The 25,669-nt window shown below is 38.1% G+C and overlaps 1 protein-coding gene across 1 annotated transcript; it reads right to left on the bottom strand.

Annotated features, from left to right (window-relative positions):
- Nucleotides 1-24,632: 24,632 nt before the first annotated feature.
- On the bottom strand, nucleotides 24,633-25,409 carry LOC129463811 (elongation factor 1-beta-like). The gene has a single exon (XM_055244490.2). The coding sequence runs from the start codon at nucleotides 25,372-25,374 to the stop codon at nucleotides 24,697-24,699; it is 678 nt and encodes a 225-aa protein (XP_055100465.2). The 5' UTR covers nucleotides 25,375-25,409; the 3' UTR covers nucleotides 24,633-24,696.
- Nucleotides 25,410-25,669: the final 260 nt, after the last annotated feature.

Genomic DNA, 25,669 nt, shown 5'->3' with positions numbered 1-25,669 from the left:
TAAACATACAACAACACGTGAATTCTGAACCCTTGTTGAAAACATGCAATTTGGGGGCTTAAAGGCATTCCGAAATAATAAGTGGATATAGTCAAGGTCCCTCTGTAGTGATGGTAACTATAGATAAATAACAACAACAACACTAATAATAATAACAAATGTCTGACTCTAGAAGGTCATCATGGCTTGGAAGTTGCTTAAGTCTCTCATTAGATGTAATGATTCACAGTGGATGATGCTTCCATGAGGAATTGGAGCCTTTCACTCTTCCTTTGGACTCTGTCTCTGGCCTGCTCTGACCTGCTTCTCTGCTGCTGAGACTTCCTCATGCAATGGCATGCTTGGCCATTCTACAAGCTTGGAATGACATTCTCAGCTTCTGCCACACTTCACATCAAGTCTCTTTTCTTGATTTTATCAAAATGTGTCACATAAAAAGTGGAATCTTTAAAACTCTGTGAAGGAAATTTCATATGGTTTCCACAGCTTCTTTTACATCTCCACTGACTTCAAAGAATATTACAGAGCAAGGGCAAAATGACTCCTCTTGATATTCATGGGCATGTGCCTTTGGCCTGCAGGTGATCATGTAGAAAGACCCCTTGTCTGGGATGTGGATAATATAAATTCAAATATTGAATTTGACCCTGTTCATGTTTGTGACCTTATGCCAACAATGCACTTTTACAATCTTGTACTCTTCATCCATTGCATGAACTAAAATATCTTACATTTTTTGTTAAGCTCCAAATTCCAAGTCTTTATGCTTCAGACTAATATCTCACTGCAATTTATTTACCCTGCTTTATTTTCTTGTCATGCTGGTTTGTCATGATTTCTCCAACCTTGAAGTTAGCATTCAAGGTTGAAATGGGCTTATCCTATACTTTCTGTTCTTCAACCCTCTTTTGCCTTCAGGTAAAATTCTGCAAAAATTATGAGACAATTGAAATTCCACACTGTGTCTAACCGTCTTATATTCCCCTGAATGCAATGAGCTGTGTCATCCCTTGGGCGTTGTTTGTAATTATAGTACATCTCTGAAGACAGATTGCTTTGTCATGGAGCTATTTTTATATCTGGATATTCTACAACTAGATTGTGAGCTTTTACAACTAGAGATATGACATATTAATGTTTTCAATCACCCACAATATGTAGCATGTATCTTTTCTAGTGGACTGGAAATGATTTTTTTTATACTGGCTTTAAAAAGATGAAATTTGTCACAAATGAGTAACATTGCTTCTATTTAAAAAGATTACAGAAGACATACAATGTAAACATTATTACAGCTATAGAACATCTGTACACAGAAAATAGATAAATTTCTATTCCAAACTTGTTTTTGGAAGACATGGAATTGAGCATGAAGGAGGAGGAACTAGATTGAGTAAAGAATAAAAATTTATGTTCACATATTCCAAGGGATTCTTTTTCTGATGCATGACGTTGGTCAATATTAGATCTGAGAAAAGAAGGGGAAAGGGAGATTTAAGAAATTGTTATTGCGGCCGGGCGCGGTGGCCCGCGCCTCTAATCCCAGCACGTCGGGAAGCCAAGGCGGGTGGATCACGAGGTCAAGAGATTAAAACTATCCTGGCCAACATGGTGAAACCCCATCTCTACTTGGGGGGTTAGCTTGGGCGGCTGGGGGGTGGCGCGGCTGAGGCAGGAGAATCACTTGAACCCAGGAAGCAGAGGTTGCAGTGAGCCAAGATCGCCCCATTGCACTCCAGCCTGGCGACAGAGCAAGACTCCGTCTCAAAAGAAAAAAAAAAAAAAAAAAAAGAAATTGTAATTGCATGACTCATTCGATGAATTTCTGATTGAAAGCAAAAGGAAAAGAAAGCGATAACACCAGAAACATTAAAGCATCAGATGGTTCTAGAATCTGAGTTTTCATGTCCCCTCAAAATTCCTATGTTAAAATCCTTCCCCCTAAGGTGATGATATTAGGAAGTGAGGCCTTTTGAGAAGTGGACAGAGCCCTCATGAATGAATTTTATAAGGGAATTAGTACCCTTATAAAAGAGACCTCAGAGAGTTGGTTCTCTGCTTCCACCATGTGTAGATGTGTGGACTTAGCAAGAGAGACTCATCTATAAACCAGGAAGTGGGCTCTCACCAGACACTGAATCTGCCAGTGGTCTTTGACTTCTCAGTCTCTAGAACTGTGAGAAATAAATGTTCGTTGTTTATAATTCATCCATTTCATGGTATTTTGTTATAGCAGCAAACTGACTTAAGACAGATGGAGACGATTTCTTGCTTAGTCCTTTATCAGCCTCTAGGTAGGCTATAGATAGAAGGTGAAATCCTGACTGATTGAAAATATATGCAGAGGTGAAATTACTTGTGGATAGAATAAAGGAAAGATAGCTTATCCCCTGCAAAAATCAGGGAGGAGACCATAATTACACAGTCAGGATATGTGGTAGATTATAAATAATAAATACATTCAAGATGGGTCTGTAAGTTATATACTTATTAATTCAAATTGTAGGAGTAAAGGATTATGCTGTCAGATTTGGGAGTGAGCAAACCGTGACATCCTTGGGGAATAACTAGATTTTTTTTTTAAGGCATTAAAACCAAAGTAAGCATGTGGTTTTTATCAAACTGCTGACTGAGGTATAAAAAATCTGAGTAAAATATGAGCAAAAGATATGTGTTTTTTTATTTTCCCCCACCCAAATATAATATTTGAAACTGTTAAAACTTTAAAATAATGTTTAACTCATAACATAGAAGGTATGTCTCCTAAATGATAAGAAGCATGTTTTGTTTATATTTTGAAGTTGATTTTATTGCTATTTATGTCAATGAAATGAAAGATTTGTTTATAATGACAATTCCTCCAAGATGAAAACTAACATATATTTAAAAGAACATAGGAGGTAAAATAAAGGATATTGAAGGTGAGATTCAAGACAAGCAGTTTGCAGCTGTGCGTGGTGGCTCATGCCTGTATTCCCAGCACTTTGGGAGGCCGAAGCAGGTGGATCACCTGAGGTCAGGAGTTCGAGACCAGCCTGGCCAACGTGGTGAAACCCCACCTCTACTAAAAATACAAAAATTAGCCAGGCATGGTGGTGGGCCCCTGTATTCCCAGCTACTTGGGAGGCTGAGTCAGGAGAATCCCTTGAACCCGGAAGGTGGAGGTTCCGCCAAGATCGCTCCATTGCACTCTAGCCTGGGCAACAAGAGCAAAACTCTGTCACAAAAAAAAACAAAAAAACATGCACTTTGCACTTCTGTTTTTATACTGTGTGGACCTGGGACAAAGTGTTTAATCTTTTTAGGTTTAACTTTCTTAAATGCAAAAGAACACATGACTGGTCTTATGATTCGGTCCTTTGGAAGTGACTCTGGAGCAAAAAACAAGAAAAGAGATACAGGAAAAATGTAAGAAAATAAATTAAGTGGAGATTCTATGTGGCCTGAGACTCCTTGGAATAGAACAACTGAAGAAGCAACCAGACGCATAGGAAATCGGTGTGGAGCATCAGCACTTGAGAGAGAACATCAGGACAGAGAGAGCTGGCCTTGCCTAGGCATGGGGGGCTAAGTCCGAATAAATTCTTGAAAGTTTAACACCAAACTCCACGCATCTCAAGAGTTCACATATCAACTTGGACAAAAGAAGGAGCTGCTAAAATTTGCAAGCAAGGTAAAGGTTCTTTGTCTTGAAATCATCCAGGAATTTCCTATACCACACTTACCTACTAACTGCTTACAATATTAAAAAAAAATTATTTAGGTTTTGATTTGGTATTATATTCACATTGTTCACAGTTCAGACATGTAAGTATTGCACATATCAAGGTATGATTAGTATCCCTCTAAACCGCGTGCCAGCCACCTGATTCACCTGCAGTAAATAATTAGCATTACAAGTTCTTTGTATGTATTTCCAGATATTTGATGCATATACAAGCATGTGATTCTATCGTCTTTCTGTTTATCCACCTATCTGCCCTTGCATCCAGCCATCCATTCATTTATCAACTCTTTTTCTCTTTTCTTTTCACCAGTCTTCACACCACACACACACTTGTTTCCAAACCATACACACTGCTGTGCGTTTATGGCTTCCTACTTAATATCCCTTGGTGATACTTCCATATTATTATCTAAAAACGTCATTTTTAAAATTGTTGTATAGTCTAATTTTTGTACAGATGTTTAAAAGTCCCCTATTGTTAGACAATTAAATTGTTTATACTCTTTTTCTATTATGAACAATTCTGAAATATTAACTTCACATGTTCATTATTTTGAAGGCGTACAATTGTATCTACAGGATAAATTCCTAGAAGTGACCTTCCACTGGCAATGTACAAAACTGTGTTTTATATCATTTACCAAATATGTACTGCCACAAATTTAGATCTTTTGACCATTGGTAGGAAAAATGTTATATCGATATACTTTTAATTTATATTTAACATATTGTGGTTTTAGTCTAACGTATTTTCAAACATTCGATATTTCCTTTGCTGTGCGTAGTGGGATCGTACTCGTCATCTTTCAGCTAGCCCTTTGGCTATCTATAAGTGGCAAATATTATATGCAAGTGTTTGTGTTACTTACAATGGGTTTTACCACACAGGAGGTTAGTTTTGATGAACATAATTTCATGTCCTTCTTATAAGCTTATCCATAGTTTGATTGAATATTTTATGTTTTCCTTTTTATATATAACCATCCATCCATTAGGGATTTATTCCAGTGAGTAGTATGAGATGTAGTACATTTTTTCTTTAAAAAATTTATCTTTTTCTTTACTTCTGCTTTGCTTTGCTTTCTTTTTTTTTATTATTATACTTTAAGTTCTGGGGTACATGTGCAGAACATGCAGGTTTGTTATATAGGTATACACATTCCATGGTGGTTTGCTGGACCCGTCAACCCGTCATCTACATTAGGTATTTCTCCTAATGCTATCCCTCCCCTAGCTCCCCACACCCCGACAGGCCCTAGTATGTGATGTTTCCCTCCCTGCATCCATGTGTTCTCATTGTTCAACTCCCATTTATGAGTGAGAACATGCGGTGTTTGGTTTTCTGTTCTTGTGATAGTTTGTGGAGAATGATGGTTTCCAGCTTCAACCATGTCCCTGCATAGGACATAAAATCATCCTTCTTTATGCGTAGTATTCCATGGTGTATATGTGCCACATTTTCTTTATCCAGTCTATCATTGATGGGCATTTGGGTTGGTTCCAAGTCTTTGCCATTGTGAACAGTGCCGCGATAAACATACGGGTGCATGTGTCTTTATAGCAGAATAATTTATAGTCCTTTGGGTATATACCCAGTAATGGGATTGCTGGGTCAAATGGTATTTCTAGTTCTAGATCCTTGAGGATTTCTCACTTTTGTCTCCTATGTTCCTGATAGCCTTTACAGAAGTGGTGTCCTTTCCTTTCCCCTCAAGTTTTCACTTTATTTATGTGATTAATATTTTTCTTTCTTTAAAAAAATGTGTTTTGTTGGCATCAGTTTCAGTTCCTCTAGTTATCTTGCTATCTCTCCATGTTTCTTCTTTTTGCTGTTTTTCCAACTGAAAACATTATTTCTGACCATATTTTTGATGACCATTCTCATCTTCTCTATGGCAAGACTTTGGGTTGAGAACACTTAATCTGTTATTTTTCGTTCCATTCCCTTCTTCTCATGTAGTGTATTTGCAAGGTCTGTGCTATCCCTCTTTCATTACACATCAAGGAGATAAATGCTCTTTCCTGCAGCAACTGTTTGCAAGCAATTTTTTTTGGGAGTTGTCTGGACATGTTCCAAGCTAATTGGAGTTTTGATTGTTATTGTTTGTTTGTTTTCATAGATCCACTTCTTTTTGTCTGAGTTTGATCATGCATTCCTTCTTCCTACTTAAACAAGATAAACAGCTCATTACGAAACCACGAAACCCAGAATACAAAGATTCTCTTTTACTGTTTTAGAGAAAGTATACATTCTGTATAAATGGCTGGCTTGCTTGCTTTCTTGCTTTCTTTCTTTCTTTCTTCCTTCCTTCCCTTCCTTCCTTCCCTTCCCTTTCTTTCTTTCTTTCTTTCTTTCTTTCTTTCTTTCTTTCTTTCTTTCTCTCTCTTTCTTTCTTTCTTTCTTTCTTTCTTTCTTTCTTTCTTTCTTTCTTTCTTTCTCTCTCTCTCTCTCTTTCTCTCTCTCTTTCTTTCTTTCTTTCTTTCTTTCTTTCTTTCTTTCTTTCTTTCTTTCTTTCTTTCTTTCTCTTTCTTTCTATCAGTCCTCACTTGCTTCTGCCTCCCTTGTTTCTTAGGACCGGCCATCTAAACAGTAACTTAGTGTTTTTTTAAGTAAGCATGTACTTCTCACCTTTAGAGAGTTGTGCTTCCTTTGTCTTTGCTGGGGATCCATTATATCTGATTCTTCTCTACTGGTCAGTTAGCTTCACTTTTTCCTGTATGCTAGCTTCATCTGTGTTTTCCCTGGTAGCTATTCCATCTGTTTTGGTGTCTGGCGTCCCAGCTGTCTCCTTATTTCACTGAAAAGGGATTTTTTCTTTTCTATGAGTGTTTTTTTTTTTTTTTTTGACCTCTGAGATGAGATAATAGAAAACTAAATTTTTGCTTCCATGTTCAAACTGAAAGAATCGCCTCATAACTTCTTAATTAAATTTACCAAGTAACATATCCCTGTGTTTTAGAAAATTCTACCAATATTTAGCAATATGCCTTAAAATTAATTGCATGGAGTATTTTTTATAATAAATCTGTCTGGATGGATGAAACTACATGAGTAACATTTTAATATTCTCATATGTTTATTCCATATGTTATCTCAAAGTAACATTATGACATGAATGATCCTGTTCCCCTCAAGGAGAGCACCTTTGCAGTGCTGAATGGTAACAGACTAAGTATTTTGATATGGTCATTAAAATATTCAAACATAAACCCAAACCCTTAAAGCATTCTTCAACACATGATTAAATACGTAAATAAATTACAAGGTTTCCAATGAGTCACCTTTCACGTTATTTTTCAAAGTCAAGGGTAGAATTATCTGTAACGATCAAAACAGGTCACTGCTACCTATGATTTTCAAATGTCTGGTCAACTTGTCCTTGCACGAATGTAGCTCACAATAGATTCCCAGATTTCTGATATGCTAAATTGTTTCTACATAGCAATGAGCATTCTTTGTAAACAATATTGTTTGAAATTATTCGTATGATGAGAATCATTTCACGTGCAAAGCATTTTTGCTATTAGTAAAACCATGAATGAATGAATATTTGCCAAAAGTGGCAAAAAAGGGAAACATACACCTGCAGTACAACTTGTGTATGGAATATAGAGACAGTCATAAATACATAGAATGAGACAGATGAAACTGAATTGGCATCAAGATAAATAGGCCTGACTCTAGTCTTTGCTAAGCTCAGATACTGAACAAGGACACATATCCTCCATGGAAACTGTAGGTCAGGCTTTTTTCTTTTTCAATCTTGACTATACAGAGCCGTAGGGGTCCCACAAGAATTCTTTAGGACTCGAGAAGGAGATGGCAGAGTCAGAGATGCTCAGGAGCGGGGCTATCATTTTAACATCATCTCTACAGACCAAATGTGCAAAATTACACTTAAAAACTGAACCTGAAGCTTAAAAATATTTGAATAATACTCTTTGGTATTACACTCATTAGATTACCAGAATATTCAGTGTGCAGCATTACTCTTAAGCCATATCAGGTAAACAACAAGTTCAAAGAACTTCATGAACATCTTAGTTTCATTTCAGGGTTGTTCATGCCGCCTGCACGTGTAGAGGGGGTACTGGGTTTCTTAAAGTGAGAACCCATCTGTCTTCCTCATTGCCTGACACTTTTTGACACACAAGTGTTACCCTGGTGTCTTAAAACCCTGACTTGAGAATAGCAGCAGAATCAAAAGAAAGTTCAGTGAGGCTCCATCTTTTTATTTTTATTTTTTTATTGTTTCCACTGCTTTCTTCTGTGATGTGTTTGAAGTCTGGAGACAATTTATCACCAATAGGATTTAAGGATGGGACAAATTGTGCCTTTTTGACACATGATGATGATCATAACATTGGACCAATTCTTAATGGTTAATGTACAGGTGAGGAGTGTGCTCCACGGTGAGTAGCAGAAGCCTAAAAACATGGAAATGAGGTGTAAATAGATTGGGTTTTATTTTACTAAATAAGAAATGAAACATTCTATGGTGGTTTACCAGTCAGAATTCGCTAGAGAAACTGAACCAAAAAGATTATATATGGTACATATACATAGTTACACACATCTATATATGTATCTGCTTTTATATCTATATTTATATAAATATCTAGAGGGAGATTTAACTGGAATTGGCCAATGTGGTGATGGTGACTCGGCAAGATACAAATCTGCAGGGAGGCTGGCGGGCTGGAGGTCCAGGGAAGAGCTGCAGTTTGAGTTGAAATCTAAAGTCCAGAGGCTGTCGACAGTCTGCTGACAGAATTTCCTCATCTTCAGGGAGTCAGTCTTAGTTTTCAAAGCCTTCAACTGATTGGATGAGGCCCTCCACGTTATGGAGGGTAATCTGTTTTATTCAAAGCCTACGGGTTTCAATGTTAACCTCATCTATAAGAATTTCTTCACAGAAACTTGTTTGACCAAATATCTGGGTACCATGGCCTAGCCAAGTTCACACATAAAATTAGTCATCACGGGTAGTCAATTGAGGGTTGTCATGGCAGCTGTGCACCATCAGCAGGGACCTAAGATCTTTCAGTATTTTTTTTTTTTTTTTTGAGATGGGGTCTCGCTATGTTTCCCAGGCTGGTCTCAAACTCCTGAGCTCAAGTGATCTTCCACTTCATTCTTCCAAATTGTTGAGCTGACAGGTGTGAACCACCATACCTGGCCCTTTCAATATTTTTGTTCCATCATTTTTAATACATGCCTTTTATCTTCTAGGTTAACTCATGGTCACAAAATGGCTTCTAACATTCATGCAACATAGCTATGATTCCAGCCAGGGAGAAAGGTAAAAGCAAAATGAATGCTGCCAGTAAAAACTGCCTCTGCTCTTTTTGAGCATTCCTTGATGCCACAAGTTACCTGGCATCTCACTGATCATATCTATTTTACATGGTCACCTCTACCTGTGAAACGTCCTGGAAAACAGATTTTAGTAGGCATAATGCAACTCCCAACAAAACTGTGATTTTGTTAGAACAAAGGAAGAGTAGCATGTGTATTAGGCAACTAGCAACCTATACCACAGCAGCTGATTTATAATGAGCACTAATTTTGTGCCAGGCGCTGTGTTGAGCATTTTGTATATATTATCTCAAGTACTCTTCACAACAACTCTATGAAATAGAAACAATTATTATGATCCTCACTTAGAGTTAGAAAAGCTTAGGCTTGAAAACTTCAACAACTTGGTCCAAGCCAAACATATTAAAGAGGCACACCTGGAACTGACCTTAGGACTTCTAACATCTCTGCTTTGCGTTACTGCTGCCATTTCTTTTCAGACAGTTGATGATGGCTCTTCAGCTCTGTTATTTTGAGTGCTTACAGACACATGCCCTCTGCTGTCCTCAAACTCCAAACCACAGGCTCGAAAAAACCCTTCTGCAACTTCCAACTGCATGTAAAATATGAACCTGAGCAACTGTGCATCAAATATTCACTTAACTTTTCCTGTAAATTTGTTTGAGTTCCTGCGGCACTATTCACAATAGCAAAGACTTGGAACCAACCCAAATGTCCAACAATGATAGACTGGATTAAGAAAATGTGGCACATATACACCATGGAATACTATGCAGCCATAAAAAATGATGAGTTCATGTCCTTTGTAGGGACATGGATGAAGCTGGAAACCATCATTCTCAGCAAACTATCGCAAGGATGAAAAACCAAACACCGCATGTTCTCACTCATAGGCGGGAATTGAACAATGAGAACACATGGACACAGGAAGGGGAACATCACACACGGGGGCCTGTTGTGGGGTGGGGGGAGGGGGGAGGGATAGCATTAGGAGATATACGTAATGTAAATGACAAGTTAATGGGTGCAGCACACCAACATGGCACATGTATACATATGTAACAAACCTGCACGTTTTGCACATGTACCCTAGAACTTAAAGTATAATTTTTATATATAATAAATAAATATATATATTCACTTACCTTAAGGGTATAAAATCAAATTCTTCTATTTCTTTTTTTTTTTTTTTTTGAGACGGAGTCTCTCACTGTCGCCTGGGCCAGAGTGCAATGGTGCGATCTTGGCTCACTGCAACCTCCGCCTCCCAGGTTCAAGTGTTTCTCCTGCCCCAGCCTCCTGAGTAGCTGAGATTACAGGGAGCCGCCACCACGCCTGGCTAATTTTTATATTTTTAGTAGAGATGGGTTTTCGCTATGTTGGCCAGGCTAGTCTCGAACTCCTGATCTCGTGATCCTCCCACCCTGACCTCCTAAAGTGCTGGGATTACAGGCATGAGCCACTGTGCCAAGCCAATTTCTTCTATTTCTTATCTCAAATTATTTCCATTGAATGAAAAATGACCCACATGTGTTATTTCTGCAATATTTAAAAATATCAAACATGTTATTTTTTTAAATAGTTTTCATGCATGGAATCCACCTGCCTGGCCTTCTTCTGTTATGTAAACGAGTAATCATTTTGTATTTGCGTGTCTAAGCCATTTTTTCCCGAGTGATTCAAGCCACTGAGAAAATCAGTGGCTCTGAGGTTTTCTTTCTAGCTTTATTGAGGTATAATTAGCAAATAAATATTATATATATTCAAGTTGCACAATATATTTTGATATATGTATACATTATGAAATAATTGCTACAATCAAGCAAACTAACATATCAATCATCTCACACAGTTACTTTTTAAATTTTATGGTGAGAATACTTAAGATCTACCTTCTTAGCAAGTTTCAATACAATATGTTGTTATTATCAATTATAGTAACCGCGCTGTACTTATTCATCATAATTACCACATTTTTAGGCTTCTATCTTCAGCTCAGCCAATCCTTTTGTCCCCCTTACGGTGTCCTTGATGCAAATCTGGGCTGGATTTTGTCTTGTGACGACAGGAAAGTCACAATTGCCCTAGGAGTATGCTTCAACAAGTTGGTCCTGAGAGCTCACAGTGGAGTTCCTATATCTAGCCCAGAAGACCATTCACCTGCAGTTGTATCTTTCAAGATGGGTAGCAGATTGTACTATTTTAATTAATCTTGTTGCAGATTTTGTTTTTCTACCGAACTGACATTGAAGCCTCTGGCCTTGATTCATCTCCCATTAGTGCTACTAATCCTTGTTTAACTTTGCCACTTTGTTGCAACAAGGTCCACCATCCAATGCCACCAGATTGGAAGTGAATGCCAATCACAGCAGTTCTAACAATTAGCCATCCATGCTATGGCCTCCCGAAAGTCAATTGTGTCAACTGTGTCCAAAGGACATAAAATTAATTCCCCGTTGGTTGTTCCCAGAGGCTTCTGAGGCTTCACTTAATTAACCTCTAGATAGATGGCAGATAGTGGCTGTGTCTTACAACAGTTTTCCTCACATGAGTTCCTTACTTCCTGAATGACCCTCCCTGTCTTTAATGCACACCAAACCTTTTTCCCAGATGCTGAGCAGAGACTCAACCCCTGTTACACAACACGCCCAGCTACTTAACCTTCTCTACACAGAAGCAATTTAATAGCCATCCTGGTTCTTCTTGTCTCTGTGATGGAAAGGTGGAAGGGCCACTAGAACCCTGAGAGGCTGAATTCATTTCCAGGTGTTAATGCTGCCACAGGTTCAAAGGGAGGTACACAGGAGGAGTGCTTTCAATTAAATTCACATACCCATTAAACATGGGGAGCTTGTTTCCAAATCTCTCTATTGGGCATCTGACCTTAGCACATGGGGCTGTAACAATACAGAAAACCAGGAATTTATTTGCCCTTAACTTGCTCCCTTTTTCTTTGTTTTACATTCTGATAATAACAATTATTGTCTCGTGTCCAAATCCAAGATAGAGAACGATGAATCCAGGAACAACTCCTCACGAAGGTACAGGAATATTTCCATATTGTGTAAGGTGGAACATTTCTAGGATGCCTTCCCTAGGATTTTCTATAGCAGAAGCTTCCCTCAAATGGTAGCCTATACCAGGCTGTCTCTCCACGCCAGCTACACAGGAAGAAAACTAAAAAAGAGATAACAAGAAATCTCATAAGACCATAAGAAAGGTTCTCAATCTCATAAGAAATTTTCTTTCCCTTGGCCCTTTGGTTTGATACTGTGTGCCCTTGAATTTGATACACACATGCCACTCCCAGTGCTCAGGACTAGCCCCAATGCTGTGTTGAGGCAGAAGGGTGGGTAATGTGCTTCTCTTCCATCAGTGGGTGGATATCTTTTTGGTCATGGAACTCCTTAAACATGGAATATAGCTTTGGATTTGATCCCCCCAAAATGCCTTTCTGCATTTAAGCAGCACCTTTATATTTTATTTTAGAGTCTATAAATCTGAGACGCTCTCTCACAGACCTCTAGTTGAGAGATTTGCCCTAGTAGTTAGAATGTACCACTAACAATAGGATCTATCAGCTCTGTGCTCCAGGTTCTCACCTCAGTTTCAATTTACACAGCAATTTATCCCCAAACCCTGTCTAGCTAGACAGAGTTGATGGTGTTCCACAAAAACCATTATTTCAATGAAAGATGAAATTAGAATTGTATCATGGAGTTTGTTGTGTTCTCCTTTAGCCAATAATCTTTTAGCAAACGTAAAGGAACCTATGGAATTTCTGTGGCAGACAGGCCTAGGACATGGAACCTCAATTCTGTCTGAATGGTACAGAATCCTGGGGTTAAGAAGAACAAATGCTACACGGAGAGATCTCTGTTACTGGGCTCTAGCGGAAGGCACATTATGTGGAAAAACAAGCATTGACTGGCTCTGTTATTTATAATTTTGGTTCTTTGGAAGTTGCTTTCTGGGCCTTTTTCTTCTCATATATAACATGAAGATAATCATTCTTAGCTCATGGAGTTATTGCAATTACTAAACAAAACAATTTGGCTAGTATAGCAGAGGCACTCCATGACTGGATGAATTCATGTGTGAGAGTGCACATCCCATGCTTACACTCTATATGCATCAGCAAATGCTTATGATACAATCACTATAAAAACCAGATATATACACTCACAATACGTAAAGGCCCTCAGACCCAGAAATGTGTTCTTTTCACAAGAGCCAACAAGTATGTGAGTGTGTGAAATGCAACGTCCCTACCCATAAAGAAATATAAAACAAATTTAAATAAGCTGAGGTGAAAACCAATTCACTTCTTTAATCCTTTATCCTTATAGCCTTTGAAGTGACCTCAAACCAAAGCATAATTATGGGCATATACTAAATACAGACACAAATAAAACTGATAAATGCTTGACGGAAATTATATTCTGCTAGCTAGAATAATGGTTTTCCTGTTTAGTGTTTTTTAAAAGTGCTTTCTTTACTCTGATTAAAATTAATTTAAGATGAATAGATGTATTTTGAATTTATTAACGAGTGAATATCATATATATAATTCTGTTGATATGGTTTGGCTCTGTGCCTCCATGTAAATCTCATCTTGAATTGTAATCTTCACCAATGGAGGGAGGGGCCTGTAATCCCCACCTGTCAAAGGAGGGAGGTGATTGGATCATGGGGGTCAGTTTCCCTCATGCTCTTCTCATGATAGTGAGTGAGTTCTCAGAGATCTAGTGGTTTTGTAAGTGCTGGGAAGTTTCTCCTTCATTTTTCTCTCTCCTGCTGCCTTGTGAAGAAGATGCTTGCTTCCCCTTCGCCTTCCATCATGATTGTAAGTTTCCCGAGGTCTCCCCAGCCATGTGGAACTGTGAGTCAATTACACCTCTTTCCTTTATAAATTACCCAGTCTTGGGTATTTTCTTATAACAGTGTGAAAATGAACTAATACACTTGTGTTTGTTTAAAGGGCTTTGTAGGCATAAAGGTAATTGGTAGAAAGGCAAACTTGTACAATAAATACATAACTGTTCAGGGATTGGTGTTTAAGAACATGGTCTTTGGATTTAAACTGCCTGGCTTCAAACCTTCTTTTTACTACTTACTGTTCCTTCTACTTAACTTCGTTAATCCTTACTTTCCTCATTTCTTAAGCAGTGATAAAAATATATATGTCTATTTCAGAAAGTTGTGAGAATTAAATGAGATGCTATCTATAAAATGCCCAATCTGATGCCTCACAGAATAAACAATAAGTGTTTAATATTAGTAATATTTTTATTTTAAATATTTTAAATCTTCCGGTTTGGTAAGCACTGGTGTTAAAATGTTCTCTTTCATTTGAACAGAATATTAACTTCTTATATAGCAGAATAGCATCTCATTTTAAAAGATAAACTGTTGGCCAGGCACGGTGGCTCATGCCTGTAAACTCAGCACTTTGAGAGGACGAGGTGCGGGATCACCTGAGGTCAGGAGTTCAAGACTAGCCTGGCCATGACGGTGAAACCCTGTCTCTACTAAAAAATGCAAAAATTAGCCAGGCATGGTGGCGTGCACGTATAATCTCAGGTACTCAGGAGGCTGAGGCAGGAAAATCCCTTCAACCCAGGAGGTGGAGGTTGCAGTGAGCCGAGATCATGCCATTGCACTCCAGCCTGGGTGACGAGAGAGAAACTCCGCCCCATAATTAAAAAAAAAAAGACAGAAATTATCTTTTTATCATAACTCTATTGTGTCTAAAGAGGATTTAAACTTGAGGCAGGCAAGAACTCAGCCACACTGAGAGAGCGATGCAGAGAAAGCCAGGACTCAAACTGGGAGGGGCCGGGCTAGTGGACAGTTTGTAGGGTTGGTCCTGTGGTAGAGTTTGGACTCACATGAACACCTTGTGATACCAAGGTAGTGGTTTGGGGAGGAGAGTCAGAGGTAAAGATTAATTTGTGTGTGTGTGTGTGTGTGTGTGTGCGTGTGTGAGAGAGAGAGAGAGAGGGAGGGAGAGAGAGAGAGGGAGGGAGGGAGAGAGAGAGAGAGATTGATTTACTGCAAGATTCATCCTGAAAAGGAACAGGAGAACAGACAAAATGTGTAAAATAAACATAGATGACACAAGGTGTTTAAAGATAGTCATCTTGTCTCATCAGACACTGTATTAGTCCATTCTCACACTGTTATAAAGATGTACCCAAGTTTAATTGGCTCATGGTTCTACAGACTACACAGGCTTCTGCTTCTGGTGAGGCCTCAGGAAACTTACAATCATGGCGGAAGGCAAAGGGGAAGCAGGCACAGTCTTCACATGGCCAGAGCAACAGAGAGAGAGGAAGAGGAGTGGGAAATGCTGCACACTTTCAAATAACCAGACCTCATGAGAACTCACTCACTATCACAACAACAGCAAGGGCGAAATCTGTCCCCATGGTCCAATCACCTCGCACCAGGTCCCTCCTTCAACATTAAGGTTTACAATTAGACATGAGATTTGGGTGAGGACACAGAGCCAACCTCTATCATTCCATTGCTGCCGTCCTCCCAAATCTCATATGCTTGTCACATTTCAGAACACAATCATGCCTTCCCAAAAGTTTCCCTCAAGGCCCCTTCTCTAACATTGAGGATTACAATTCAACATGAAATTTGGGAGGGAACATAGAGCCAAACCATATCAGACATCATACCTTGCAAATTCCCAACCCAATAAATATGATCAGAAACCTGCCAATACCTAGTTAACCAAATTCAGATTAATATGTAGGACTGGTTTTATAACCTCCACTGTTCAGGAATATGTAAGTTCCCTTTTACAAATGAAATGGACCCCCTAAAAGTCACCCTTCCTATTTTTTCATAAATATATTTCTTGATGATAATAAGATTTAGTTGTTCCCTTTAAGAATATTTCTGCAAAAGAAGAGAGTTGGGAACTTGGATCAGCATTTCCTAAACTCAGTTTCTGAGAACACTAGTAGGTATGTGAGCTTAATAACTATTCATACTAAAAATTAAACTGTAGCTATTTTCTAAAATGCTAGCTTTGAAAATTAGGCAAGCTTCTTCACATCATGACACCGTGAAATCACTAATAGGATAAATTGTGTTGTGAGGGATGTTGTATTATTTCACGAAAGTGAACAGGAGAAGGCTTTAGGTCAGAGAGGCCATTTTGTTTTTTCACCAAGCATTTTAAGTAACTGTCCAATGTCTTCTGTCTTCAACTAGAGGCAACACAGCAGGGTGATTAAGAAGACACAAATCCTGCAGCCAGAGTGTCTAAGCTCAAATCCCAGCTCTACCACTCTCTAGCTGTGCTATCTTGAGCAATCACTTTCTCTCTTTCTCCCCACACATTCACACACACTTTCACTTCTCCCTCAGTTTTCTTGTTGATAAAATGGGGATGAAAATACTACCAACTTCATGGGGTTGCTGTGAAAACTAAATGAAAGGAAGTTCACAAAGCAGTTAGAAGAGAAGAGCCTGACACATAATAAATGATAAGTAAGCTATAGTTTATAGACAAAAACAATTACATAGAGAACAATATTTGTGTAAAATACAAATTAAGTGCAGTATTTCCCTTTATTTGTGCTGGTTAGACATTTGAATCTTTACCGAGTTTTGGAATTGCACATTTTATTCCACACCAAGTGCGAAAAATGTAAATTTGAAGGGGAAAGAAAAAATAAATTCTAGTTATGTCTTAGAGAAAAATGATGGGACTACAGCATTTTGGGGACAGACGAGAGTGAATACGCACTTATGGGTGGGGCTTGAAGAGCTTTAGTCCATGGGCGGGTCCTGTGTAGGAATATGAGTTAGGCAGTATTATCTTAACTATTTCCAAGGTGAGCACTTTGAAAAAGAGAGAAGCTGGGTTACCTGTCTGAGCATAAACTTCAACTATTTGACAAAACTGAGATCTGAGCATAGCTATTCCTTGCTCTGAAATTCACTTTACTAATCATTACATTTTTAGTTCATTCTTGTAGCAACATCTCAAGCAATTGGTTTTATCTCTACAAGTTGTCAATGAAAAACTTGTTGGCACAGATGAAATAATTCCCTCAGGACTCAGAAATCTGGAAATCTATTCCTTTTACTCTCCTCATATCTTCTTCCCCCTACCTCCCGCTAAGTAACAATAATTCTCTGCAGCTGGTCATGAAAATTCAGTTCTAGAATTTACAATGTATCTTTAATTTTAGGCACACATGTCTTGTTTTGTAACAAAATTTTATAATAGAGTAAGTGGAATTTAGATTATAAACTGCTGTTTGTCACATTTAATGGATATTTTGGTTGTTTCCACATTGCGGGGATGTGAGGGTGATGTTATGGTACTCTTGGGTATTTTGAGTGTTACCAAAAGCTATACAAAAATGGGGCTAGTGAAAGCTATTTTTGGAGGTGCTGAAATAATTTCAGTGGGAAAATGGTCCGGGCCTCAGATGTTGAAGAAATACCTGGAATGCCATTCATTCACTTGACTGCTCCTCCCCACACTAAACATCAGCTGAAGTAAGAAGGCACCTGGTGTGTTTGATTTTTGTATGTATGTGAGTATTCAAATTGCTCCAAGTGGTTTGAGGGGGCATGAAAGTGGCCTATGATTCATTGATTGATTGATTTTAGTGCTTCCAATTTCTCTGTAAGAATAAGGACTGACCTGGTGACGAGAGGGAGTTTATAGTGTTGCATATTGCTTATGGGCACAATTTCCTTACATGAGCTTAGCTCTGTCCCAGGACCCTCAGTTCAGTCTCTTTTCTAGTGATGCCTAGTGTTACATCTCCACCATGTGTCTCTGCCCTGAGTCCATGTGTCTGACTGCCTAGTCAATGACTTCACTTGGACGTCACGTAGGAGCCTCTGAGTTCACTTGTACAAAGAACAACTGATTTTTCCCAACAGTTGTACAAACTTTTCCTTCCCCAGTCGTCTGTGTTTCAGCAAATGATGTCACAATTCACTGCGTTGCTCAAGCCAAACTCACATGACATGTAGCATCCATCAGGCTTCCTTTTCTTAACATTATTGTTTCGACGTTGTGGGGGTGTGAGGGTAATGCTATGGTACTTTTGGGTGAACTTTGACTTTTCGTAGTGCTTCCAATTTCTCTGTGACAACAAGGACTGATTTGGTGAGGAACGGGAATGACATATTAATGATGTGTCATTGGCTAGCCAATGCGATCAATGTCACCTTCACAATGTAGCAGAAATTCATTCACTTCTTGCCATTTCCACTGTTATTACCTTACTCCAAAGCATCACCATCCAACCAAAGAACCTCACCTGGTTTACTGCATCGTACTCAGCCTAGTCTCTTTGCTTCTGTTTTATTACACAACATCCCATTCTACAGACAGCTATCAGAATTATGCATAGCTCTGATCAGAGTCTAGAAAAGCCCATGGGACCTGACTCACTTACTATTTAGACTATTGATCCATTGGAGTGACACAGGTTATTAGGAGAGAGCTTCCCTAAGGAGCAGGCAGAACTCTTCTGGAATGACGTTTCTCCTATATGGAGAAGTTAATTGGGTTTAAGCTTTAAAAGCTGTTGGATGAAAAGATGTGTTTATCACACATCACACCCTAACCACAGGATAGCAGCCTCTGTGCCTGTGTAATGTGATCAACACAAGCACAGCAGAAGTCTCACAGCTCAACTATCCTCCACCCTCACTTTACAGTGGGAGAGTAAATAAATTAAATCCAAAGATTGAAGCTGCTACTTTCTGCAGGGCCAGAAGCCACCCTTGAGAATCCCTGCTTTATATGTTGCTAAAATGCCACACCGTAGCCATTGTGTTCTTGGCCTCAAGGGAAGAAATGCTCTGACAGAGGTCAAAGGACAAAATAGAGTTCTCTAATCCACAGACAGGCAACAGAAGAAGGAATTTGGTCCTTTTCTAGAGGAGATAAGTTATATACATGGAACATAATAGATGCCGAATTGCTTTCTTTGTGTGCTATTTTCTTCAAGTTCGTGTAGTTGGTATATAATATGGAACGGGAATTTATTTCAGATTTCGAGGTGCTTTGCAAAGAGCAGAGTGGAAATGGGGTAAGACCAGAAATAGTGCAAAAATGGCCTTAGCCTAAGATTTTCCCTAGTCTGCTTTTATTTCTGCATCCACTGGAAGAAAGGTCTTGAAGATTAGATATAATTCAGGTCTATAAACCAGGATTCAACAGATAGTCTTTGTGCTAAAGAACTTCTCTGTGGTATTCAGATTAGTGATTTTAGAGTCTCGGTTTTATGTGGAATCATGACTTTGGGGTGTTTCCATTTCTTTTCTCTTTTAAAATTGGACTATATGTTCATAATACTTGGATGCAAACACTGAATTTTGAAGGAAGGTGGAGGGCTAACTGCTAGTGTGAACGTTCAGTTTTCAGTGTCATGCCACCTTAATCACACACCCACCTGAATAATCACTATTCTTCCTGTCAACAGAAAAGGATAGATGGCAGGGTGGAGATCGTGTGACTATCGGAGTGAACAAAATTATAGGAAAGAAGGAAATGGACTTCATTATCACATGTTCCAAAATAAAGGTTAAATTATGTTATTTATCACTCAAGCAATATGATTCCAAAAGTATGTTTATGTGCTTTGATCAGTTAAGTGTGTTCGGCTATTCTTCCTTAGATTTAAAATGAAAGAATAAAAAAAGTCTGGCACCATGTTCTCTAGGATTATAGTCTTTTATCAAAGATTAGCAGCCTGTGTTCCATTATCTAACACTCTGGAGTTCTCCCAATCTGTTGCCTTTGGAAAGCAGAATGACAAAATTCAAATTTCAGACGCAGCCAGGGAATAAATAAAGAGTGGAGATGACTCAGCCTGGAGAAAATATGACTGTTGGAGAATAACTGTAAAACAAGCCTCTCTGTTGAAGCTGTCAACACAAACATCCAGCACAGCTCAGAAAGGCCATATATTAGTCTCCTCTCATGCTGTTATGAATAAATACCCTGAAAGAAAAGAAGTTTAATTGACTCAAGATTCTGCATGGCTGGGAAGGCCTCAGTTAACTTACAATTATGGTAGAAGGCACCTCTTCACATGGCAACAGGAGAGAGAATGAGTGCTGAGCACAGGGCTCAGATCTTGTGAGAACTGACTCACTATCACCAGAACAGTATGGGGAAACTGCCCCCATGATTCAATTATCTCCACTTGGTCCTACCTTTGACATGTGGGGATTATTACTATTCAAGATGAGATTTGGTTTGGGACACAGAGCCAAACCGTGTCAGGCTGGGTAAAGAAGACTGAATGAATAGGGAGTTCTCAACCTTTTGGCTGGTTATAAAAAAGGAAGAATACCTTTGTAAAGGTGGAAGAGATTTCTTACCTATTGAAATGTATCATACTCATTTAATTTTTGTCTTTAAATTGAGATAGGAGATGGCATGAACAAATGGCAGCTTTTGGACAACTTCTGGTCATGATGTTATGGAATGGATCTAGATTAGAAGTTTACCTAGATATGTCTCAGAAGGGTAATATATTGACCTGAAAAATCCTTTACTTGGTATGCAGTTTTATTTATTTGTGAATTTTCTTTAAACATTTGTGTTTTCTAAACATTAAGGCCATAGAAATAAAAACACCAGGATAATTCTGGAATAAAGTATAAAACTTATTATTGTGTCATGCTTTAGCTAAAGAAGAACATACAATAATATGAGCAGTGATGACGGGGAATTGCCTGCTATTGATCATGAAGAACCAAGTTAGTGGTTTTTGTCTTTAGTAAACAATGTTTGAAAGATCTAAATGAGTCTAAGCTTTGAGGCAGGTTTATTGTAGTATAGTTGTGTGCTTTTGAGAAATCCCTAGAACAGAAATTTTAATTGAAGGGTCCAATATATTGATTAGCTTTTGTGCACAGGGATCTGCCAATTTGATGTTTAAAGCAACATGCTCCATGCTATCAACCGAATGTTTGTGTTACCCCCAAATTCATATGCTGAAGCTGTAAACCCCCAGTGTGATTGCAGTTGGAGATGGGCCTTTGGAAGGTAATTGGGGCTAGATGAGGTCATGAAGATGAGCACCTCAAGATGGGATTTGTGTTGATAGTAAGAGCCAGCAGAGAGCTCACCGTCTTCTCAGTGCACATGCACTGAAAAAAAAGTTACCTCCGGGGGAAGGAGGAGAGACCTAACCAAAACCTGGCACCCTGATTTCCAGCCCCCACAAACTGCAAGAAATAAATGTCCATTGTTTAAACCACCCAGTCTGTGGAATTTTGTCATGGCAGCCCCCAACAAAACTCCTGAATATGCTCCCATGTTATGAGCTATGCTCTGCATTCCGAGGAATAAAATACATTTGAGAGGCAGAATTTGAGTTATTTATTGTACTAAATCAACTATTTACTTATAGCCCTAGTTTCCCCCAAAAAGGTTTGAGGTGACAAGGGCAACAAAAGCTGTTCTTATAGTTTGCAGATGCTCATCAGTGCCCAGTGGCATGGGTCCCCTTTTCACCAACAGTACATCCAAGAACTTACACACAGAGCGAGCCCCACTTTGACTTTTCCTACACTACAATATTTTTAAGTTGGCTTTATCTGCATCAGTAATATGCTCTTTCTTGTTCTTGAGGAAGCTCTGGTATCAAGAAGCAGAACTACATTTAGGAAATGGAAGCTCTTCTACAGGGCTCGTGACTTTTGGGGGCCAGTAAGGGTGAGAATAAGTGGTAGTGGCCTTCGGTGCAAACTTGCTTGGTGTTGGTTTTGTTGTTCTTCCTGGGACACACTATGATAATGCCTTATTTTGATGGAAGAAGAGAGAAAAATTTCATCGACTTTGGACGTTTAACATAAAACCAAATTATAAACATTTAGATTGTAGCTATAATCAGACCACCAGAAATATCAAATGAACTTCTCTGCCACCATTATTTGTGAAAAATTTGCATTTTATATATGTATTTGAGGATTTGTATATTTTCTCAAGAAATTGTCACATATTTCAGAGTGTATCTATATTTGCATTTTTCTTATCAATGCCCTTTAGTAAAAGTTTGTGAATTTTTACCGATGGTATTTTATTATACATTTGAAGAGGTTTACTTTCCCAGTACTTTTATTGTTTCTGTTTTCTTTTTTCTTTTTGAATGGAATTATTTTTCTACCATATTTTTAATTTGATTATTGTTGCTGAAAGTTTCCACCATTTTAAAATATAGTTGGTCTGTTAAACCTAACCAGTTTTAATTAACTGATTGTCTTGAGTTTTTAATGCAGACAATCATATCATTTAATGGTGATTTTTCTCATTTTATCTCAAACTTTTTGTATTCTTTTTAATGTATTATTCAGTTGGCTAAGCTGTCTGGTATAATGTTGAATGGTGGTATTATTTTTTTTTTCCTGACTGTCAAAGAATGCAACAGAAATTACTTTTTAATTTTCTTTTTATTTTGGCCCACACCATTGTCAGGTTAATGACTATCATGTCCAGTTCTAGTCAACTGCTTTATAGTGAATATTTAAATTTTATAAAACATATTTGCATATATTAAGATGGTCACCTTTTAAAGGTATTGAAAGCATATATCATATTATTCAATTTTCTAGAATGAAATAACCTTGTCCATCTAGTACATCTAGCTTATCACTACCCAGTTAGGGTATTTTTTTTTTTTTTTTTTTTTTTTTTTTTTTTTGAGATGATGTCTCACTCTGTCACCCAGGCTGGAGTGCAGTGGTGCAATCTTGGCTCACTGCAGCCTCCACCTCCCAGGTTCAAGTGATTCTTCTGCCTCAGCCTCTTGAGTAGCTGGGATTACAGGCATGGATTACAGGCATCCGCCACCACGCCTGGGTAACTTTTTGTAGTTTTAGTAGAGATGGGGTTGCACATGTTGGCCAAACTAGTCTCAAACTCCTGACCTCAGGTGATCCACACGCCTCGGGCTTCCAAAGTGCTGGGATTACAGGCATGAGCCACCGCTCCCGGCCAGGGTATGTTGTTTAAAAATACACTTCTGAATTAAATGCAGCTAATATTTTTAGGCAGAACTTTTGCTCTCTTTAATGTTGCAAGACTTGTGAAATAAGTTAGGTAATATTCCTACGGTTTTCATTTTCAAGAAGTGTTGGCTTAAGATTGTTATTTTTTCTTTTTAAAAATTAGAAAGCAAGGGATAAAAGATCATGTAATTTTACCCACTTTTTTTCTCAGAAGATAAAATCCTTTTTGTGTGTGTTCTTGCCATATTTTCCCTTCATTGTCTGTATTACTAGGATTTTGAATTTGTAACCACTTTTTGTTTTGCTGATGATTTGAGGTTTTTTTTGATTATTTGTTTTACTTATATTTATTTTTTAATTTCATGTTCTCACTCATTTGCGTTTACTATATTTTTCTCTTCCTCTTTTAGCTAAATATAGCTTAATTACCTTTATGTCTCTTGTTTTATAAAACAATTTAAGGCCATAATTTTCATTTATTTCCAGTTTTAGCTGAATGTAACCACATTTTATATAAAGTTGCTCTGCTAACATGGATGGGACTGGAGGTCATTATCTTAAGTGAAATAATTCAGAAAGTCAAATACTTCATGTTCTCACTTATAAATGGCTGCTAAACAATGTGTACCCACGGACACTCAGAGTGGATTCATAGACATTGGAGGCTCCAAACAGTGATAGGGTGGGAGAGGGGGTGAAGGATGAGAAATTATTAATACCTATTGGATACAGTGTTCGCTATTTGGGTGATGGGAATAGGAAAAGCTCAGGTTTCTCCACTACACAATATATCCATGTAACAAAACTACACTTGTAACCCATAAACATTAAATAAATAAATAAATAAATAAATAAAAAGATATTGTTTTATTAGTATTTGATTCGAAGAATTTTGTAGTTTTTGTTATTCTATTATTCTTTGACCCATACAATATTAATATTTTGGTGTTAATTGCTTCAAAATATTTGGTGACTTTGAATGTTTAATTTATTTATTATCTAAGAGGTTACACAAGGACTACATGAATGTTTTACAAGTACAAAAAGAAATACTATACATATTTGTCTCCCTTCCTGCTGCCCAACTAGCATCTCTAGATGCATCCATTCTTGGGTGTCTTTCCAGATGTTTCCTATGCACTCCAAGCACCATGTATGTATTTTTTTTCCATACAAAGAGACATAATAGATCATTTAATTTTCAATTTGACATTACATCTGGAAATGTTATATTCTATATTAAATTGTAAAGAATTTCATCGTATGGACATAGCATAATTTATTTAACTTGCTTAATATTTTAAGCACATATGCAGTTTTACCATAGCACATGATGGCTGTAATGAATGTCCTTAGGTATACAATATTTTACAAATATGTAGGATGAATTCCTGAGAAAGTGACTTGCTGACTCACAAAGTATGTCCACTTATATATTGGTAGTTTTTGACAAATTGCTTTTCATAGCAGTTTTAAAATGGCATATTCTCACCAGCAATGTATACTTTTAAAAACTTTTGTATTTTCTTCTTTATAAAATGCACTTTGCTTTTTTTTGGTGGTGAATTTTTTTCCTTTTTTTTTTCTTTTTTAATCTTTCAAGCTTTTATTTAAATGCCATGATCCAGGATGGATTTTAGATCTTGTTGAAAGCAGCCACATCCATGGACTGCACATAGTCCTCAAAAGCAGTGATCTGCTCATCTAGCATATCTGTTCCAACTTTGTCATCTTCAACTACACACTGTATTTGAAGTTTCTTAATTCCATATCCCACTGGAAGTAGTTTAGATGAGCCCCAGACCAAGCCGTCTGCTTGAGTGCTTCTGACACACTCCTCTAATTTCACCATATCTGTCTCATCATCCCAAGGTTTCACATCTAGTAAGATGGAAGACTGGGCAACAAGTGCAGGTGTTTTGGCTTTCTTTGATTCATATTGTGCAAGACGTTCTTCCTTTAGCCTCTTTGCTTCTTCACTTTCCTCCTCATCATCAGATCCAAAGAGATCAATGTCATCATCATCTTTACTATCTGTAGCTCCACTTCCTTTAGTGTCTTCCACATCGGCAGGACCATACTTGCCCAAAGCTTTCTTCACTCCTGGCAGGCTGGCCTTTTCCTTTTTGTAAGACTTGATGTGATTATACCAACGTAGGGCATGACACAAGTCGGCAGGCAGTGGGCCAGACACAGCTTCAAATACCACCACATCTGCTTGTGATGGCACATGCCCCTCGATGTAGCTCTTGTCCGCCAGGTAATCATTGAGCACCTGGAGGCCGGCGGGGCTTTTCAGGTCTCCAAAACCCATGGTGTCGGCTGTATCCGAGAGCTGGGGAGCAGCAGAAAGAGAGGGCCGAATTTTTTTCCTTTTAATTTACAAGAGTATTTATGGATTAAGAAAAATTTTCTATTGTCTGTAGTGTGAATTGCAAACATTTTGCCAATTTAATGAGTCTTTGTGTAAAAATTTTATATAAAGAATATTAACCAGGCATGATGGCACACACCTGTAATCCCAGCTACTAGGGAGGCTGAGGCAGGAGAATTGCATGAGCCCAGGAAGCGGAAGTTGCAGCGAGCTGAGATCATGCCACTGCACTCCA

This window comes from Symphalangus syndactylus, chromosome 15 (genome assembly GCF_028878055.3).
Source record: "Symphalangus syndactylus isolate Jambi chromosome 15, NHGRI_mSymSyn1-v2.1_pri, whole genome shotgun sequence".
Lineage (NCBI taxonomy): Eukaryota > Metazoa > Chordata > Mammalia > Primates > Hylobatidae > Symphalangus > Symphalangus syndactylus.
Note: the sequence above shows the minus strand (reverse complement) of the source record. Positions and strands in the feature narration are given on the sequence as shown.

What these genes read in the sequence shown, in the direction of transcription:
- LOC129463811 (XM_055244490.2), bottom strand. Translation starts at nt 25,374, where the DNA reads ATGGGTTTTGGAGACCTGAAAAGCCCCGCCGGCCTCCAGGTGCTCAAT.